The sequence below is a fragment of the Sander lucioperca genome, chromosome 17, assembly GCF_008315115.2.
Source record: "Sander lucioperca isolate FBNREF2018 chromosome 17, SLUC_FBN_1.2, whole genome shotgun sequence".
Lineage (NCBI taxonomy): Eukaryota > Metazoa > Chordata > Actinopteri > Perciformes > Percidae > Sander > Sander lucioperca.
In genome coordinates this window covers 25379370-25397819 of record NC_050189.1, presented here as the reverse complement: position 1 = coordinate 25397819, position 18450 = coordinate 25379370, and the positions used below count along the sequence as shown (strand labels likewise).

The window sequence follows — 18450 nt, the reverse complement described above, 5'->3', positions numbered from 1 at the left end:
AATTATTCTGACTTTGAACAAACTGCACTGAATCAAGTCTACAAATGTAAAATAAAGTTTCAGCTTTTTTTATTGTCTAATAGACAAGACCTAGTTTCCTTCAAAAGAAAGTTGATGGCATTTAAAAAACAAAAACCTCTCAAATTACTAGATGTACCATTTCTTTGCACATCCGAGTTAACAAAATTACATTTAAAAAAAAATTTAAAAAAAATAAAACGAAAAATAAGCTTTTACATTTTAGTGAACCATCCTTTTAATAATCTACAAAGGCTCTGCATTGAAAAGGTGCGTTTGGGGGAGGGTATAAAAATGTAATAAAACGTTTACACTAAACACACAGCTCCAAGTGAAAAAAAAAAAGTGCATTTCTATGACATTTAAGGCATCCAAATTCCCCTAGTGTGAGAAGCCACACCATGACAGCAGCATCTTCCCAAGACATTCAGTCTTTAAACATCCACAGCCCTAAATACAGCATTACACAACAAGCTACATATGGCCCCCAAAGACTACAATTCAGTCTCCTATTCAAGCCCAGGTAGGTTTACTGCTGCTGAACACATTCAATGTATCTGGAAACACACAGATGCATCAACAAAGTGGCTAGTGTCTTTAACTAACGTGTACCCACAGTATGTCCCTCTCAAACATGTTGATTGTGAACATGGTTTTACATTCATCTTTAAAATGTACAATTTAAAATTGTGTTTGAGCAACAAATGCTCTGATTAGAAAAACAAAAACATCCAGAATCGTACAATTTTGCCGATTTAAAAAAAAAAAAAAAAAATGCACTTAGAAACACTGAAGCCAAACCCAGAACTATAAGGGTAATTTAAACTTTACATCCCAAGTTCCAAACTGAACTGACTGGCTACTAATAGTTGAATTGACAAAACTGTATTGTGCAAAAACACGGTCGACAATGACACCACTTGAGTGTCACTTACATTTGGGCAGAAGTGCGTTTACCCACAGGAAACCTGATATCCCACTTTAATCCCTCCCATAGTTTAGCACTCCTCTACCACGGTACCAGCCGAGGATGAGTACAGTTTTTTCTTGACAAGCCGGAAACCTGGACTCAGTTTAAGTACGTGCCTGAAAGTCGGGGCAAAGCAGGTTCCCATAAAGAGGAAGTCCCGTAGGCTGGGCCAGGCTGTGCCATCTTGCTTGAAAACAAGAGTCAACTCAAATGTGGGAACCACGGTGGCATCGTACACGATGCGCTCCAGCTGCTTGCAGCCCTTGTCCAGCTCCAGGTGGATGTAGAGTACACAGCCACGCAGGCCGCAGGGCTCGCAAGATGCCAGCCGCAGGACCTCATGAGCTATTCTCCGTGTGAGCTTCTCTGGTACCAGCACAGAGGAGCAGTGCAGCGTTGTCTTCTTAGCTCGTGACAGGCAGTTTTCAAACATCTTGGCCAGCTGTTGACAGGTTCTGTCTTCAGTGACATCTGCATTCCTTTGGGGTTCAGCCACGCAGTGATCCCAGAAATCCAGTTCTGGGAAAACAATGGAAGTTAAACATTTAGGGATCAATTCAGCAGGGCAATAAATGGCTATTACACCCTGAAAAAACATGCACAAAGCACATTTTTTTTAATTTAGTTTTGACCAGTCCTAAACTGCAAATTAAATTGTTTACAGGAATTTCTCTGTATCTTGACGTCATTGCAAATGAGGGAAACCTCAATTATTTCCGAGGCTTAATAAATAAAGGTTTGAATGAATAAGTGAGGGAATCTGCTTTTGCATCCCCTCTGGTTGCAGTGTGTGGATATGAGTCAACACAATCACATGAGAAAAAAAGGAAGGATTTGAACATCAAACAAACTGTCCAAAACCTTAAGATACGAATCATATCAATCACAATATAGGTTTTGCCATACAATAATTTTGCTCTGGACAAAAAAAAAAACTGCTGTTAGATTGGCTATTATACACAGGCTGCTATTGTGAAGACAGGCTGAAGGGATGACTTCATCCTCTGTTGACTTCCCTCTCCCCGCACCCCTCCCCTTCAGTGCTGCAGCCATGCACCACATAGGAGTAATAAACAAGCACACACCTGGAAGTATCCAGCATCTAGCAGGTTATCTATACTGACAAAAACACACCGAAAAAGCCAGTACGCTTACCTTTCTCAATGCAAGCCTGGTCATATCTTCGGTCAACCAATTCGGAAATACATTCGCTGCTTTTCGTCTTCAATGTGCTTGTGGCGACCATGGTGACAGTATTGAGTTCTCCAGGCTGTTTTCTTCTGGTTTAAGGCGATGCTGACTGAAAAACGACGTAGCAGCGTCAGGGCAACAGTCGAAGCGGGCTGTGTTTAGCTCATTAAGAGACAGGTGGCTTATTAAGGCAGTTACCGTACCTTATGATGTGAACGCTTAAGCTGTCAAATGTAGCTAACGTTAACGTTAGCCATTAAGAACACAACTTACCCACCCCCTACTAAACAGGAGTTAACTAACGTTATTTTAGATGTTAAGCTCTAGCTAACAGCAATTTGCTTAGAATATCAAATAGCTTACCTTAAATATTAATTTGTGCAAACTAATTTAGTTTTAGACGGTTGCTCATAAATTTATACACACACACCGTTTTTTCTCCGAGAATGACCCACGTACTCAGACACACATACACTCTGCAGCTGAGCTGACAAACTTCTGAGGAATATTTATACCTTACTCAACTCAGCTGACCCGAGGGTTTGACCAATAAAAACACGCCTATCGACGTAAAACTTGCCTGATTGGCTGTGAAATAGCGGTTGAATTAAAAAATTGACCAATACTTGGGGAGAATATTTGTGTTGCTACACGGACGAGGAAACATACTAGATGAAGTTTGTAAAGTGAAGTTTGGTACCTGCTTTGAAAAAACGGATTTTGTGGATTAATCCACTTTGACCCTGCTTTTTATTTTCATGCAGGGCATCATCCACCTTAGAATATACAATATTGACCATGATTGACACTTAGACTGTAGATTTTTTTGATTTTGTGGAATGATGCTCAAAGAAACACTTTAATCTTGTGTCTCTCTTTCATACGAGTTGTGTTGGTTTTTAGTATTTTTTACTACCTATTAGGGTTTATTATAGACAAAACCCTCAAAAATATATTTCAGCCTTGCTGATAGAATTTTATTTTTTATTTTTAAACCAAACTGTTCATATTTCCTACCTGCACCTTTGCTTAGACAACTATCATCATACATAAAATGCTGTTATTCTTCCAACTGAATTGTTGAAAACCACAATCTCCATTTTCAGCATTACAGCATTTTCAGCAGATGAATACATGGTACTGGTCTTGAAATAACATCGAGTTTGACCGCAAGAGCATTGCTTTAACCTCATGGGCCCAGGGATCTGCAGCAAAATCAAGCATTATAAGCGGTTTCCATATGAAAAAACATGTCCAAATAGAAACTCAGATAACAAAATCTATTCTGAGTGGCTTTCACCTCAGACAGGCATCTACTTAAAGTAAAGTAGCCTAAGCAAAACATTTCCCCGAATGAACATCTAAAACAAATCAAAACAGACACGTGTTGCTCATTTTACATATAGAAGGAGGAAGCCTCTGCTTGACCAGCTATACTAAGCCAAGATGTCTGATTTTACTGCATTTGTATGCATATGCGTTTGTACATTTGGCAGGTAAACACTGAGCACAGTTGTTCAGCTCATCAGTAGTTTATCCCTCATCATCCACTGTCTCAACAGACATTTTCTCCCAGTAACTGGATCTGCCCCTCTTACCCCCAGCAGTTCTGCTGGCTAAAGGGTAATGGATACCAGTGGGCGAGAGAGTGAGAGAGAGTGCTTTCCTCCAGTCACATGGGGAGAACTAGATATGCCTCAGAAAAAAAGTCACATGCTTTAGCTAGTGTTACCGCCTTTGTGGATGCAGCAGGCCTATACTGTGTAAAGTGCGGGATAAGCAAGGCTTTGTTTAAGTTACGTGCAAAAGGCTTGGATGTTAGCAGCCGGGAATAAAAGGAAGCAGGTTGTTTGATCAATTTTATCATAGTGTGGGACTCTGAGCAGCTTTTAATGTGAATATATATATTTTTATCTTAACAGTTTATTTGTGGAAAAAAAGTTTAAATGTAAAATATGAAAAAGTTTGTTGAGGTTTACTGGAATATTTTGTCATGTTACTACACTTGAAATAGCTATTACATTTGCTGTTGCCAAGAAATCAAGGGTTTAGTCATGAATGCTCAAGGCACAATTTTTATGCCCAGTTTTCTCGAAAGTACTCTGTTTGAAAAATCAATGTTTTCCATACTGACCTCTGATCAGTCATCAGGTGTTGAGACCACAGCTCAAAAATGCATTTTATTAGCTCTCATTATCATGTGGTTTCCATGAGGTTTTGACCTACATTTTACCCTGTATCATAAAAAAACTTAACAAGTGTTTAAAATAACATTTATGCAGGACAGTGAAGTGAAGTTGATAATAATCAAAAAAAAATCTTGAGAGTTAGCTCCACTGCAACAAGTACTTTTTTATAGTAGAGACAATGCCTGAAACCTGTCTTTAAAGTGTCCAACTCTTACCTGCAGATGCTGTCATCATTTGCAACATGCATACAATCATTTATAAAGCAGTAAATGCAGGGCAATGAAATTACCTTATTTAGATGTGAGAGCAAAATTACTCCCAATGTTAAGAAGTGAAAGACTGCAGCAGCAGATTCATGCAACTAAAAGTAATTTGGGAACTGATCAACATGCTATCTTGAGAATAAGTCAAGTGTGCAGAATAAGAAAGTTACAATTGAGAGTACGGAGCTCAGTATAGTTTAGGGGTCCCATTTTTCTGACTGTCCTTACAGCTCAAACAGAAAGAAAGTCCTCATGATCTCTGAACTCATGCATGAAATAATACTCTGCAGCTAAAAGCTCCAGAGACCTAATATGTGTACAGTAACTGTCAGATCTCTGGAAGATCAATCCATTTGTTGTTGTCAGTGCTTAAGATGTATTACATTCTGCCTCTATACTAACTGTGTGGCCTGATCTGTCTTTGGCTTTCTGTGCTCCTGTCACACTGGCAAAGACTTTTAATCTCAGTTGGATTTCACCTGTTAATAAAAGTAAAATAAATCTTTGCCATGACAGTAACATATAGACTAGATTAAAAGAGCAGCAGGCTAATGTGTGAAGCACCTCTGCTTTTGACCGTCACTCCCTGTTTGTAAGGCAGTCAACCAGTATCTGCTTGTGAATTTCTCCCATGTGCCAACTCCTTTCCCTTATTGAGGCAAAAGATAAGACGTGTTGGGTCTTAGGTTACTAATCCATCCATAAACCTTCTGTTATCCCCCTTCATGATGCCCGGTATGCCAGGCTGGCACCAATCTCCGTTCAGTGAAACGTGCCTCTTGCCGCACCCTCCTCCCATAAAATCTAACAACAGGAGACTTTTTGTTGCACTTAGAGAGAGTTGCACTTCTCTACAGGAGATAGCTGGCTGCATGTGCAGGAGTATTCTTCGTGCATGTTAGAGCCTTGCACACAGCTGACATGAAGTTCACTCAAGTAAAAGAAGTTGAAAAATAATTTGTTTTCCTTTGTTACAGTCAACACACAAAACATTCAACTATTCATCATTTATTCATAACCTAAATTGTGAAAAGGAGCATCTACTGTTACTTGATTGTACAAAGATGTCTCTGCAACCCTATCCTGCTTTTGTTAACAGCTGGCTTTAATGCAGCTTTGCTGTAACGATATCTTACAGTTGGAATAATTAAACTTTGGAAGCTGAGACAGCTGTGTAGTTTTGGCACAAATGAGCAACATGAGGCAATAGAATAGACCAAAGGCCACCTGAAGCCAGTGGACTATGTTTGATTGACAAACACAAGGGCTCCGTTTAGAGACATTTTCTTTGCAATAATATCACATTTGATGAAATGTCTAATTCAGGACTTCTGTAATTAAAAACAAATGAAAATAAGTAAGTGAATACGTAGTACTAAAATATTCATTTTCAGCTTTCATTTGATCCTATTACTAGACAATCAAGACAATCTGAGGATCCCATTTTCTGATGGAAATTGTTAAGTCAAGTTATGTTTTTCTCTTAATGTTCTTAATCTGTAATGTGTGCTGTGCTGCAAATATTACTGATTCAGAGATTTAATATGTGGAACTTACCCTCTCATTAGTTCTCTGAATCATGCAGTAGTTGTCAATAAATAAGACTGCTGCCTTACTAAGGCAATATTCAGCAAGGCTCCCTCACTAACAACAGCAAAAGGCACTCAAATGAAATTAATTATTATATTGACTTTTCACTGTCAGACACGTTAAGATCCACTTTAAAATTGAAAATGAAGATAACCTAAAGAGGGACAGTAAATGCGAGGGAGTTATTGAGTGAAGCTGAAGGAGAAAGGCATCCTGAATGTAACCCAGTCCCAGTCCAATGCCACAGCTGGCATTGGAGTTGTGTGTGATGGGCCTTCTGCCAATCTGCTCACTGTCTCTTTGAGGGAAATGTGCCCACAGTCAAAGCTGTTGCCCAGTCTCAGCTTACAAAGGCCACAGAAAGAGCCGGCCCTGCATGTGTGAATCAATTCAAAATGGAGGTCATGAATCATGACTACAAAATGGCAAAAGTCATTTGAATTAATGACATTTAATTAGTTTAATGAAACATCAACAGATCTTGGTTATGAGCGTATCTGTCCTGCACTGTATGAACGCTGTTATGAAGATCAAGCAGAGTGTGATTTTGACACCGGTTGCCCACATCTCACTCCTCTGTCATATAAACCTCATGTAACCTCTCTGCAGCAAACTCTAGCTTACAATGTGGGGACCATGGTCGCTTTCTTTGCTTTGTGTTGCCCTTCTGCTCCCTCTAGTGGTGAATCACTGAACTGACACTGTTGGTGCTGATCCAGGTTTCATATACAGTACAGTCAGGGGCGTTGGACTTAGGGGAAAAAGGGGACTGAGTACCCAGGGCCCTCATGTGTGGAGGGCCCAAAAAGATGCTAGAATAAATAGCTGTGGATGCGGGGAGAGGCCCATAGAAAATGCCTTTCTACAGGGCCCAGAATTTTGAGCTACACCCTTGAGTACAGTACAGTACATTATACCACCTTTACAAGCAATAAGAAGAACAACATGGCAGAATGTTCTCAGTTTAAATCTGGCAAAATTACTGAATTCAATGACGTCCCATAAGAAAAGCTTCTAATGATAAATATAGAGGCTGAAAATTATGATTGTGAAGTTGTTGACGGTGATTTTACTACAATATCTTGTAGAGTAAATCTTTCTAAACTCAAAGAACTATTTCAAGTCTTTTAACATATGTGCTATTAACCCAAACTAACAAACAAATTAATAACCAAAAATAAAGTTTAAGATTGGATTTGATGAAGTGAAGCTGCAACAACCAAACTGTTTTCTAGTGATTTATTGAGGAAATTGAGGTTGAGAGCAACACATCAGCCATAACGCAGTTCCAGTGTCTTTAAATGCATCCTCTTTACTTATTTCTTGTGCTTGGATGTTATATTTACTACTAAAAAAAAAAATTCCTCCTTTATATGCACACACAAAATTGCTGGTGAATGTACAGTACTGCCATGCAAGGAAAGATTGTTGGTTTGAAAAGGTTTCCAGTGGAGAAGAATATTTAACAATCTTTGTTTACTGAGATACATGAAAAGTAAAATTGAGTACAAAAGAGCCTGTTCTTATACCCCCCCATGTAGCCTATGAAATAATTACGGTTTACTATGCCATGATATGAATTATTGAAACACGTAGCCTATTGGGCCTACTTCTCAAATGTATAATTAAACTCGTTAAAATGTACATTTTAGTGTTATTTCGTTTTCCTGAAGATATTTTAACACAATACATGCATTAATATCACAATTAGGTATTTATCAGAAGAGATTATAGAGTTTGGAATCTGGCGGTCAAAATGACCGCTCATGGCAATTCTAGTAGTTATGGAATTCCAACACTTCTAGTGTTAAGCCCCACACAAAAAAAACATCACAATCTACAAAATAGTTCAAGGCACATAAATGATGGGTAACAACTAGGGGTGTAATAATAAATCGATCTGGATCCATATATCGATTCAATGATCAACGATCCAATATCGCTACAAAGTGAAAATATCAATGCGCCTTTATTTTAAAATTCCAACTTTATATTTTTGTTTGGTTTGTTATTCATTTAAATGTCTGGACAAGCTCAGTATTACAATTGTCAAATCATATTTTAGTTGCGTTTTGTGAGTTGATATAAATGTAACTGAATGTGTTAAATGGACATATGATATCGGCTCATATTGATCGCAGGCCCCTGAATTGAATCAAATCATAATGTTATCGTGGCAGACTTTGTGACATCAGCAAATATCATATCGTTGTCCAAAGAATCGATTTAAAATCGTATCGTGATACAACTTGTGATTTACACCCCTAGTAACAACACAACCAAAGGATAATTATAAAACCATGAAATGAACAGTGATAAATATCTGAGGTCAGTGCACTGTACAGAGAGCGTGTTAGGCCCAACATGGAGATGAGCTATGCAGCTGTACTTAGGTTTGTCTTTGTCAACAGTATACTGAAAAAAAGGGTGCATAGACTAGGTTCATTAAATACATTCCACAGACAATGCTGCATCTGCTTACAGAATTTAGCCTATGCTAACAATTCAAAGAGATGTACTGTATTAAGTCTGTAGGAACATATTTTGGTTGAAAATAAGTTCACTTACTCTGAGATTTATGATCACAGTTGCAAACTAAACAGCTTTTAGCATACATAATCATACTTTTCTGCCTCACAAAATGTTCCACAGAATTCATAAACATCTAAAACAGTTCCTCCAGACCATCAGTGTGTGGGTGACAGGTGTGACTCATCCGCTGGCTTTTTCTTCTTTCTTTTTTTTTTTTTTTTTTATCTCGCAGCAGCTGAAACATAGATAATGACAGAGAAAAGTGATGAAACCACATCTGTGTGATCAAAGAAAATAGACCTTCATCCAACCTGAAAAATGATTTAAAAAAATGCTCTGAATTGTGTTTTGAGAAGATCACTTGTGCTTTTTGTCAAGGCAACATTGGACGGTGGTGCTGCACTGACTTTGTACAGAACAGGACAGCATGTCACCATACATACATACATACATACATACATGCATTTCCCACTCGCTCTCTGACCCAAAAGAAAACCATTTGTACATTTTCCTGAAGCCAAACTTTTGTTAAGTCATTATAGTACATTAGATGTAGGACTTTTATGGTGATACTTGCTGATATTGATTTCTTAAGTTCATTAAGTCAGTAAAAAAGCAGTTTTAGTTAATGAGCTTTGAGTGTGGGATTATCTGCGCAGTGTGGTACGTATGAGTAACTCGTTTTTCACTCAGATAAGAATTTGTAAAGCTACAATCTAAAGAAATCTCCAGTAGTTGTAACAACATAAACACGTTCATCCTCAGCAAAATTCCTAAAGCATGACTCAATTTCCCTCTGACCCTCGCAGCCAAGTCATCTAGGCCTGATTGTATGAGGGAAGGAAGGTAGGACATTTAGTGCCCAGATTCTTTTTATTTTTTTCATGGGTGGGGTGAAGGGGTACTCAGTCTGTGTACAAACCATATATGACACATGCGCACATGCATTCACCCCATCAACAAACAGACAGACAGACGTCTGGCCCACACTGACATTTACTGAGCACACAATAGCTCCTGTCCAAAATAATCTGTGTTTATGTTGGGAAGTCCCTATCTTTCAAGCCCTGCTGCTTGTTGGAGGGAGGGGGGACACAAAATCACAGGAAACACCTTCTGTTGCCCAGCAAAGCCCCAAAAGCCAGTAGAGTACAATGAGATATTAAAAGCCTGTAACTCCCCTGGAATCATTGCAAGACTGTGGAGAAACAGCTTTACCAAGTGATGGAATAATGAACAAACAGAATCAAGTTGGAAGCGGCTCTCGCAGGAAATAGACGGAAGGGCGGCTCACCATTTTCTTCTCCGCCTGATGACTTCACTCCGAGGAGCATGACACCATCTTTAGTGCTTTCGGGTCTGCTCTGGAAAGATGCGCTGTGGAGAGTTAGAGAGACAAAGGGATGGATGCTTTAGTTGTTCACACGCCTTTTCAAATACAGTCCATAGCTACAAAGTTCAGACTTACTTTTCAGTTCCAGTATCAATGGTTTCTGTTGAAGAGAAGACAACTTATTTGTTCTGCTGATCTCATTCAATGTCAGAAATCTTCTCATTACAAAATCAAACAATATCAACAATAATCAGAGTTGACAGGATATTTAGATGACCGGCATGATAAATGTGAGTACATTGTGCAGCCTTTACGTACGTACCTGTGTGATCATGGATCTTCTTGCATTTGAATTTGAGCACAATGGCAGCAGCAGCTCCAACCAGGAGGGCAGGCAACACAATCCACCACAGCCTTTTGTCTGAGGGTAAAATTCATCATCAACTTTAGACTTTTCTCTGAAAGATTAATTTGGCAGACCAGTGATGTATTCAATTCAATTTTAATTTTATTTGTAGTATCACATCATAACAAGAGTTATCTCAAGACACTCACTTCCAGATAGAGTAGGTCTAGACCACACTCTATAATTTACAAAGACCCAATAATTCCCCCAAGAGCAAGCATTTAGTGCGACAGTGACGAGGAAAAAAATCCTTTTAGGCAGAAACCTCAGACAGACCCAGGCTCTTGGTAGGTGGTGTCTGACGGTGCCGGTTGGGGGTGTGATGAACAGTGGGAATTATAGTAACTATAAAGATAATGGAACTATGACTATTGACTAGAAATAGTAGTTGTAGTAGTTCATGGCGTAGCAGAGCACTGCAGGGCATAGCAGGGCACTGTAGCAGTCACAGCACCCCAATACGTGTTAGTCGAATGGTTTGTGGGGTATGACAGTAGTACAGTTCAGTACATTACCTGCTTTGGGGGGGACTTTGTCATCACTGCCAGCCTGACGACCTTTCAAAACAATGTGTTTTTGGATTAGTTTTCTGCCTCTTGATTCTAAACAGTATGCTTTGATTTCATTCATTCATGGCTTCATTATAACCATATACAGTACAGAATGGTAGTACAGTAGAACTTATCAGCACCTATATCCTTTCCTTTCGGATGATTTTGCATCACTGTAGGTACAATGGTTTGATGCGGTGTTATGATGTTGAAATGAATGAATGAATTACTTAAATAAAGCTATGATAACAAGTCAGTCAAAATCACATCAACACATCAGAAGGAGTCTACAAAGATTGTAAATCTGCATGTTTAATTGTTTCACCATCCAACTACTATCCACACAGATAAGATGAGATAGAGAAGATAGATGTATAGCAGATTATGATGCACACACACACACACACACACACACACACACACACACACACACACACACACACACATATATATATATATATATATATATATATATATATATATATATATCATGTTATGTTGGCATTTCATTTGTATATATGGATGTAAATGCATAAATATAAAGAATAAGAAAGAGAAGTGCTTGTCCTATATAAGACAAAATGTGTACTAATAACATAGTGTCCCTGAGGCAGGAGTAGTTGGACCTGCAGAAAATTATAAAATGAAGACAGTATTACCTTCATTTGTGTCAAAAAAATATTCAGTGTCATCATGACCTGAAAAGCAAACCAGTTTCAATACGCTTTAAATACAGTTGTCATTTTAAAAGAGATTGCATTCAGCATGGTTGCGCCTTGCTCTCATGCCCAAAAAATACATAATTTATTATGTTTTACATACTGTAATTATCTGTCTGATTAAAAAAAATGAAAAGCTTGCTCATTACTGATGATGTACTACTTGTAGCCTACTAAATCTCCTCTTACTTTTAGACCCAGTTTGGGTCTCAGAGTGGTTTCCTGACTCCTGGTTGTAAGATCTTGGGTTCACAGAGCCATTTACTGGAGCTAAGACAAAAGGAAAAAAATATCATGTAAATATAACAAATCTCAGTCATTTGTTTTGTTGTTGTAATTTTTGACTGATCTGCAGTTTTCATTATCCTATATAATATGTTATAATATATGTATATAAAAAAAAATATATATTTATATTATATATGTATATATATGTATATCTATATATCATGTTATGTTGGCATTTCATTTGTATATATGGATGTAAATGCATAAATATAAAGATTAAAAGAAGAATAAGAAGGAGAAGTGCTTGTCTTGTGAAAAAGTCAAACCAGTTTCAATACGCTTTAAATACAGTTGTCATTTTAAAAGAGATTGAATCTGGCATTGCTCTCATGCCCAAAAAATACATCATTTATTACGTTTTACATACTGTAATCATCTGTCTGATTAAAAAAAATGAAAAGCTTGCTCATTACTGATGATGTACTACTTGTAGCCTACTAAATCTCCTCTTACTTTTAGACCCAGTTTGGGTCTCAGAGTGGTTTCCTGACTCCTGGTTGTAAGATCTTGGGTTCACAGAGCCATTTACTGGAGCTAAGACAAAAGGAAAAAATATCATGTAAATATAACAAATCTCAGTCATTTGTTTTGTTGTTGTAATTTTTGACTGATCTGCAGTTTTCATTATCCTATATAATATGTTATAATATATGTATATAAAAAAAAATATATATTTATATTATATATGTATATATATGTATATCTATATATCATGTTATGTTGGCATTTCATTTGTATATATGGATGTAAATGCATAAATATAAAGATTAAAAGAAGAATAAGAAGGAGAAGTGCTTGTCTTGTGAAAAAGTCAAACCAGTTTCAATACGCTTTAAATACAGTTGTCATTTTAAAAGAGATTGAATCTGGCATTGCTCTCATGCCCAAAAAATACATCATTTATTACGTTTTACATACTGTAATCATCTGTCTGATTAAAAAAAATGAAAAGCTTGCTCATTACTGATGATGTACTACTTGTAGCCTACTAAATCTCCTCTTACTTTTAGACCCAGTTTGGGTCTCAGAGTGGTTTCCTGACTCCTGGTTGTAAGATCTTGGGTTCACAGAGCCATTTACTGGAGCTAAGACAAAAGGAAAAAAATATCATGTAAATATAACAAATCTCAGTCATTTGTTTTGTTGTTGTAATTTTTGACTGATCTGCAGTTTTCATTATCCTATATAATATGTTATAATATATGTATATAAAAATATATATATATTTATATTATTATTTATATTATATATGTATATATATGTATATCTGTATATATCATGTTATGTTGGCATTTCATTTGTATATATGGATGTAAATGCATAAATATAAAGAATAAAAGAAGAATAAGAAAGAGAAGTGCTTGTCTTGTGAAAAAGTGAAACCAGTTTCAATACGCTTTAAATACAGTTGTCATTTTAAAAGAGATTGAATCTGGCATTGCTCTCATGCCCAAAAAATACATCATTTATTACTTTTACATACTGTAATCATCTGTCTGATTAAACAAAATGAAAAGCTTGCTCATTACTGATGATGTACTACTTGTAGCCTACTAAATCTCCTCTTACCTTTAGACAAAGGTAAGAGACTGGAGGTAGACTGAGTCTGGTTTCCTGACTCAGGATGGTCAATGGTGCAACAAAGCACATCTTGACATGTTGTGTTGTTGATGTAAACAGAGTTCAATCAACTGCTCATTTATATCATCTTTGTGCCACAGCATGTGTGTAAACCTAGAGACTGCCTGTGAAACACGCTGAAGAAGCTGTGTGGCAATAAAAAGAATGAATTGGAGTGCTGTCCAAATTCCCTTTACATGATATTATCCACAATAAGAATCCAGCACCCAGTCTTCAAAGTCCTCTAAGTTTCAATGTGAGTTGAGGGTGTTAGGACTTATTTTTTTTATAAACCTAACTTACCCTGTCTATTCGTCTATCCATCTATTTTTCAGTCCACTTAACTTGTATGCACACTCACTGTTGTTGTTGCTGGCATCAGAAAGAGCAGGGGTAGATACATGGGCTGCTGATGTTGCTGCTGCTTTTGGTGCTGCTGTTGGTGCTGCCATGACCTTTTGGGTTGTTGAGGCTGCTGGTGCTGTTGTTGAGGCTGCTACTGCTGCTGGTGCTGTTGTTGAGGCTGCTGCTGTTGTTGTTGAGGGTGTTGCTGATGGTGCTGCTGTTGTTGAGGCTGCTGCTGATGTTGTTGAGGCTTCTGCCAATGCTGGTGCTGATGTTGTTGCTGTTTGTGTTGCTGTTGATATACAAAAAGGAGAGACACTGACATCTAAATTGCATTTGCATTGGCATTTAAATTGCATAAGATCTGTATAAATCTCAATTTACAATTTGACCCAGCCCAAAGTTCCCTCGGAGCTGTTTGTCTACTGCTTAAAACCAACTTGCTTTCTGGCGGAGCGTTATATGAGAAGATCGATAGCCTACTGGCATATGAGAGTGGTATCAATCTTCTCATCTTACTCTCAGCCAGGCAAATAAATGTATTTCCCCAACTGTAGAACGATAACTTGAATGCTATACTTACTTGTTGGCAACGTTGTGTTTGCTGGTGCTGTTTCCTGATCTGATGATAAAACTGTAAAGCAGAAACACAACTATTTGAGCACTGTTTTTACGCTTCACATGCTCACTGTCTGAGGTGAGAGTGCAATATAAAAAAAAAAACCGAATGTGCTGTCTAGGAATTCAGAATGCTTTCATCACGAAAACACCACAATCAGTTTGTCTACGTAAAATATTTCCTCAGACAGATACTCTATTTTAGGTTCACAGTTGCATATGTGCATCATTCCTGTTTGGCACGGCTTTAAAGCCTAGCGTCTCGCTCCAAGTGTCAGACTAGGGATGAGAAGTCAAGACAGTGCTGGGGGTCACGGCGTGTTGAGGTGGATATCCTCTTCTTAAAACACTGCAGCAGTGTGAAAGCTGCATCCTGTCCCAGACATACTATTGTTGTCCCCTGACCTAAGTTGCCAAGCATCCTGTCTTCATTGCTGCCAATTATGATCCCATTCAACATATTTCTCCCCAGACCAATGGCCGAAAGCACTGACCACATGCTGCTCTGTCTTGCTTCATCAGTCATCAGGAAGAAAAAGCAGCCATTCTTGCTAGAGCTGTTATTAAGACTATGTCATTAAATCCTAATGTCATTGCAGTTATTTGGGACAAGTCCAAGTAAATGTCAAGTCCTTTAAGCCATTCAAAACAAGGCCAAGTCAGGTTTCACATATTTCAGAGCAAACCTCAAGTCAGCTCTTAAGTACTTCAATTCATTTGAGACAAATCCAAGTCAAACCTCAAGTATTTTGGACCATGTGTCCAGTAAAGTCTCAATTTTCAAGTCTGACGTCCTCTGTTATTAGAGACAAGTCAGACAAAGTCCTAAGTATGTCAGATCAAGTCACAAATCAAGCCACAAGTCCTATAATTCGACAAGTCTTCAAGCCTCTAGTATTTCATAGCAAGTCACAAGTTAAGTCTCAAGTCCTTCATTTAATTTGATAGTGAAATGTGGAAGCAAATCTCAAGTCAGTCACGAGTCCTATAAGTCATAGAGACAAGTCCAAGTCAAGTCTCCAGTATTTTTGGAGCGTGTCTCGAGTCAAGTCACAAGTCCTTAAAATCATTCCAGACAAGTCATGCCATGCCTTAAGTATTTTGGAGCAAGTCACAAGTCCTTCAAGTAATTTGACCGTGAAGTCTAGAAGCCAATCTCAAGTCAGTCACAAGTCCTGCAGTATAAGTCATAGAGACAAGTCCGAGTCAACTTAAGTCCTTTGAGTAAAAGCCTCAAGTCATGTCTATAGTCCTTTGGGGCAAGTCCAAGTCAAGTTGCATGCTTTTTTTTCCATGAGCAAGTATTGCAAGTCAGTGTTGAAATGCCAATCTTAAGAGAAATCTTTGTTAATTTTCTTGTCATTGCTTTGCTTTATGTGCTGTGGAAAAAAGAGCTCATAAAGGTTCGGAAAAATGCCTCTGCTGTGTGACAATTAGCCAGGGCGAGGGTGTTTCCTCCAGATGTTTACTGCTAAACGCTGGAAGTAGATTTGTTGCCAGTTGGGACGTTTCAGTCTCAGGACAATGATCTGTTATCTCTGTGAGAGAGAGGGCAGCTTGGTTCCCACTGGGAACTGGATCACCTATCTGCCTGGCGCAGAACAGATAAAAGTTATTATGGCCCCGCACAAGGAAAACAAACAAATCAAGAGCCACCCTTTTTTTCCCCCCTTTCCTTCAATGAAGAGACACTCGTATGTCACATTGGCACTCGGGATCTTTTCATTCCTGAGGTTTTGATTTGTGCTTGCTATATTATGCTCATAAAATATATTCTACCTTCACTTTGAGTAAATATGGCAAAATAATAAACTACTTTTTTCTTACTTGCTAGTACAAAGGACAACTAAAGGCATGCACATACTCACACATACAGACACACACAGAGCTTATCTTAGACTGAATTAACGGAAATACACTCTTCAAGTGGATGTCTCCAAGGTACCGTTCAGAGTCTTTAGAACAACACTGTGATCTTTATCTTTGCAAATACCAAAACAAAACGAAATATTACATGAGAATAAAACATGAGCAAAACTTATAACATTATCAATCAGAAAAAATACTGCTGCAAACACACACACAAGTAAATGCTTTAATTTGCTCACAGTGCAGGGCCAATCAGCTTGATAGGAAATGTTTTGACACTATAAGATATTAGATACAAATTAGTTTCACCCATTAGTATAGAAGTCTACCTTTTCAATCCCCGACATCCCCCCGAACCCCACCCCACCCCCACCCCTCACTGACAATGCAAAGAATCAAGACTGTTAGTTACACAAAACTGAAGACCTTTAAAAAGTAAACATCAGTGTGCTTGCTCAGGATTAGAGTATGCAGTTCTTTCCTGTGGGATGTTAAATCCTTTAGCAGATTTCAAGTTTTAAAACTGAAATTCCAGTCTTCTCAGTGCCATGGCTGAATTAAGGGGTCAACCAAAAGGCTCTTTACTCTACAGTTCTTTAACAAACTGCTTGAGTAAAATATGACTGAAATTTAAGCTTAAAGTTGCACTTCCTAACAATTCAGAGCTTGTAGTTGAAAAAAAACATCCATGGGCATCACTGATGTAAAAGTCTGCAGATCAAAAAAATGGAAGGAAATGGTCAAATGTAGTTTTGGATGACTACTATTTTTTTTTAGAATATTAAGGGCCCTCAGATTGGATTGTGTTAAATCTAACGGCATGTATCCCAGCCAAATGCAGTCCCAATGGTTCCCCTACCTGGTGTGAAGACATGGACAGATGCTAGCAGGAGGAGGACAAGAACCCTGATGGTCTTCATGGTGATTCTGTGGTTGTAAACCTCCCGACTTCTTCCTCGGACTCCAACTAAGTGGCCAGTGGAAAAGGTGCTTGGGCGCTCTGCTGCTGATGCTTATTTTGGCACTTCCTTTAGATAAAGAAGGGCAGGAAATACACTGGCTTCCCTTGCTGACGTAAAAGTGGGTGGCTGTGGAGACCAGCACAAAGCAGCCAGTGGGTGCAAAACCTATGTCCTTTTAACAGGAATCTCAGGAGTCTTGAGTAGTGGCCATCACTTATTTTCTGTTCTGCTCTGACACCACTTGACCAGTTGGGAGGAGACTGGGACTCACTGGTACAAAAACATTTTCATTTGTGATCACTCAGGGGAAGGATGTCAACCAAGCTTTAAATAAACAAAATGGCATCCAGGAACTGTATGTAGGTAATTATGTAAGGAAGGAACCACTTGTATCACATGCATACACACTGACCGCCACACATTTCAGATTCACCCTGTCCCATGCATTCATCAACAAAACAAACTTTATGTTACAAAATGTTTGTTTTGATAATAATGATTGGAGCAGAGCAAGTCTTGACAGCCCAGGGGGGCTGCTCAAATACCAGCCAGGACATTTTTTACTATTCTTCATTGTTAACATAGACAGAGCCTCCAGAAAGCATGGAGATGACCTCAGATGGGTCTCCATGCAGACTGTTGCACTGCGTTTCTATTTATGAGTTAGAGAATGTGACTCTGAGGTATTTCTTGGAAAAAAAAACAAAAAAAAACATCATGATTGTCATGGCTTTTGGATTCAGTTATGGACGCCGTGGACACAACACCAACAATGGGTTTTCTGCCACTGAGCATTAGCTTATGTTAATTTCCCTTCGACAATGTCTTTGTTTTAGTAAGTCTTCAGATTATCCCTCCGAGGCTACAAAATCTAGCTCCTGTTTTTTTAGGCCCTCCCGAAAAAAAACAGGATGCCGGAGTTTACTTCCTTTCATTTGAGCATTGTGTTTGATTTCAGCTGAAGAGAAACACTTCAGAAACCAAGG

General features: G+C 38.3%; 3 protein-coding genes across 10 annotated transcripts in view; all 3 read right to left on the bottom strand.

The window, feature by feature from the left end:
- Positions 1 to 226: 226 nt before the first annotated feature.
- LOC116039935 (DNA damage-inducible transcript 4-like protein) lies at positions 227 to 2711 on the bottom strand. Its single transcript, XM_031285138.2, has 3 exons — positions 2543 to 2711; positions 2144 to 2288; positions 227 to 1507 (listed from the first exon to the last, which is right to left on the bottom strand). Exons 2-3 carry the CDS (start codon positions 2232 to 2234, stop codon positions 1017 to 1019), a joined length of 582 nt encoding a protein of 193 aa, XP_031140998.1. The 5' UTR covers positions 2235 to 2288; positions 2543 to 2711; the 3' UTR covers positions 227 to 1016.
- Positions 2712 to 7445: 4734 nt separating this feature from the next.
- The window catches only part of LOC116039874 (serine/threonine-protein phosphatase 2B catalytic subunit alpha isoform), a 79382-nt gene continuing 68377 nt past the window's right edge, over positions 7446 to 18450 (bottom strand). For all 8 annotated transcript variants that reach the window (XM_035993618.1, XM_035993621.1, XM_035993619.1 and 5 more), the window contains one exon: positions 7446 to 8950. In XM_035993618.1, coding sequence (XP_035849511.1) covers positions 8887 to 8950 — 64 coding nt within the window. In that variant the 3' untranslated portion in view covers positions 7446 to 8886. The remainder of the gene's footprint in view (positions 8951 to 18450) is intronic.
- On the bottom strand, positions 8379 to 17668 carry LOC116039875 (endochitinase A-like). Its single transcript, XM_035993628.1, has 10 exons — positions 17362 to 17668; positions 14599 to 14649; positions 14032 to 14307; positions 13055 to 13135; positions 11703 to 11741; positions 11008 to 11049; positions 10409 to 10507; positions 10222 to 10246; positions 10048 to 10130; positions 8379 to 8988 (listed from the first exon to the last, which is right to left on the bottom strand). The coding sequence occupies exons 1-10, from the start codon at positions 17420 to 17422 to the stop codon at positions 8975 to 8977; spliced, it is 771 nt and encodes a 256-aa protein (XP_035849521.1). The 5' UTR covers positions 17423 to 17668; the 3' UTR covers positions 8379 to 8974.

Excerpts from the sequence above, each read along its gene's own strand:
- LOC116039935 (XM_031285138.2), bottom strand. The coding sequence starts at position 2,234 with ATGGTCGCCACAAGCACATTGAAGACGAAAAGCAGCGAATGTATTTCC. Across the intron at positions 1,508-2,143 it reads CCAGGCTTGCATTGAGAAAG|AACTGGATTTCTGGGATCAC; the intron begins GTAAGCGTACTG and ends TTGTTTTCCCAG.
- LOC116039875 (XM_035993628.1), bottom strand. The coding sequence starts at position 17,422 with ATGAAGACCATCAGGGTTCTTGTCCTCCTCCTGCTAGCATCTGTCCAT. Across the intron at positions 14,650-17,361 it reads TGTCCATGTCTTCACACCAG|TTTTATCATCAGATCAGGAA; the intron begins GTAGGGGAACCA and ends TCTGCTTTACAG. Across the intron at positions 13,136-14,031 it reads TGATGCCAGCAACAACAACA|CTCCAGTAAATGGCTCTGTG; the intron begins GTGAGTGTGCAT and ends CTTTTGTCTTAG.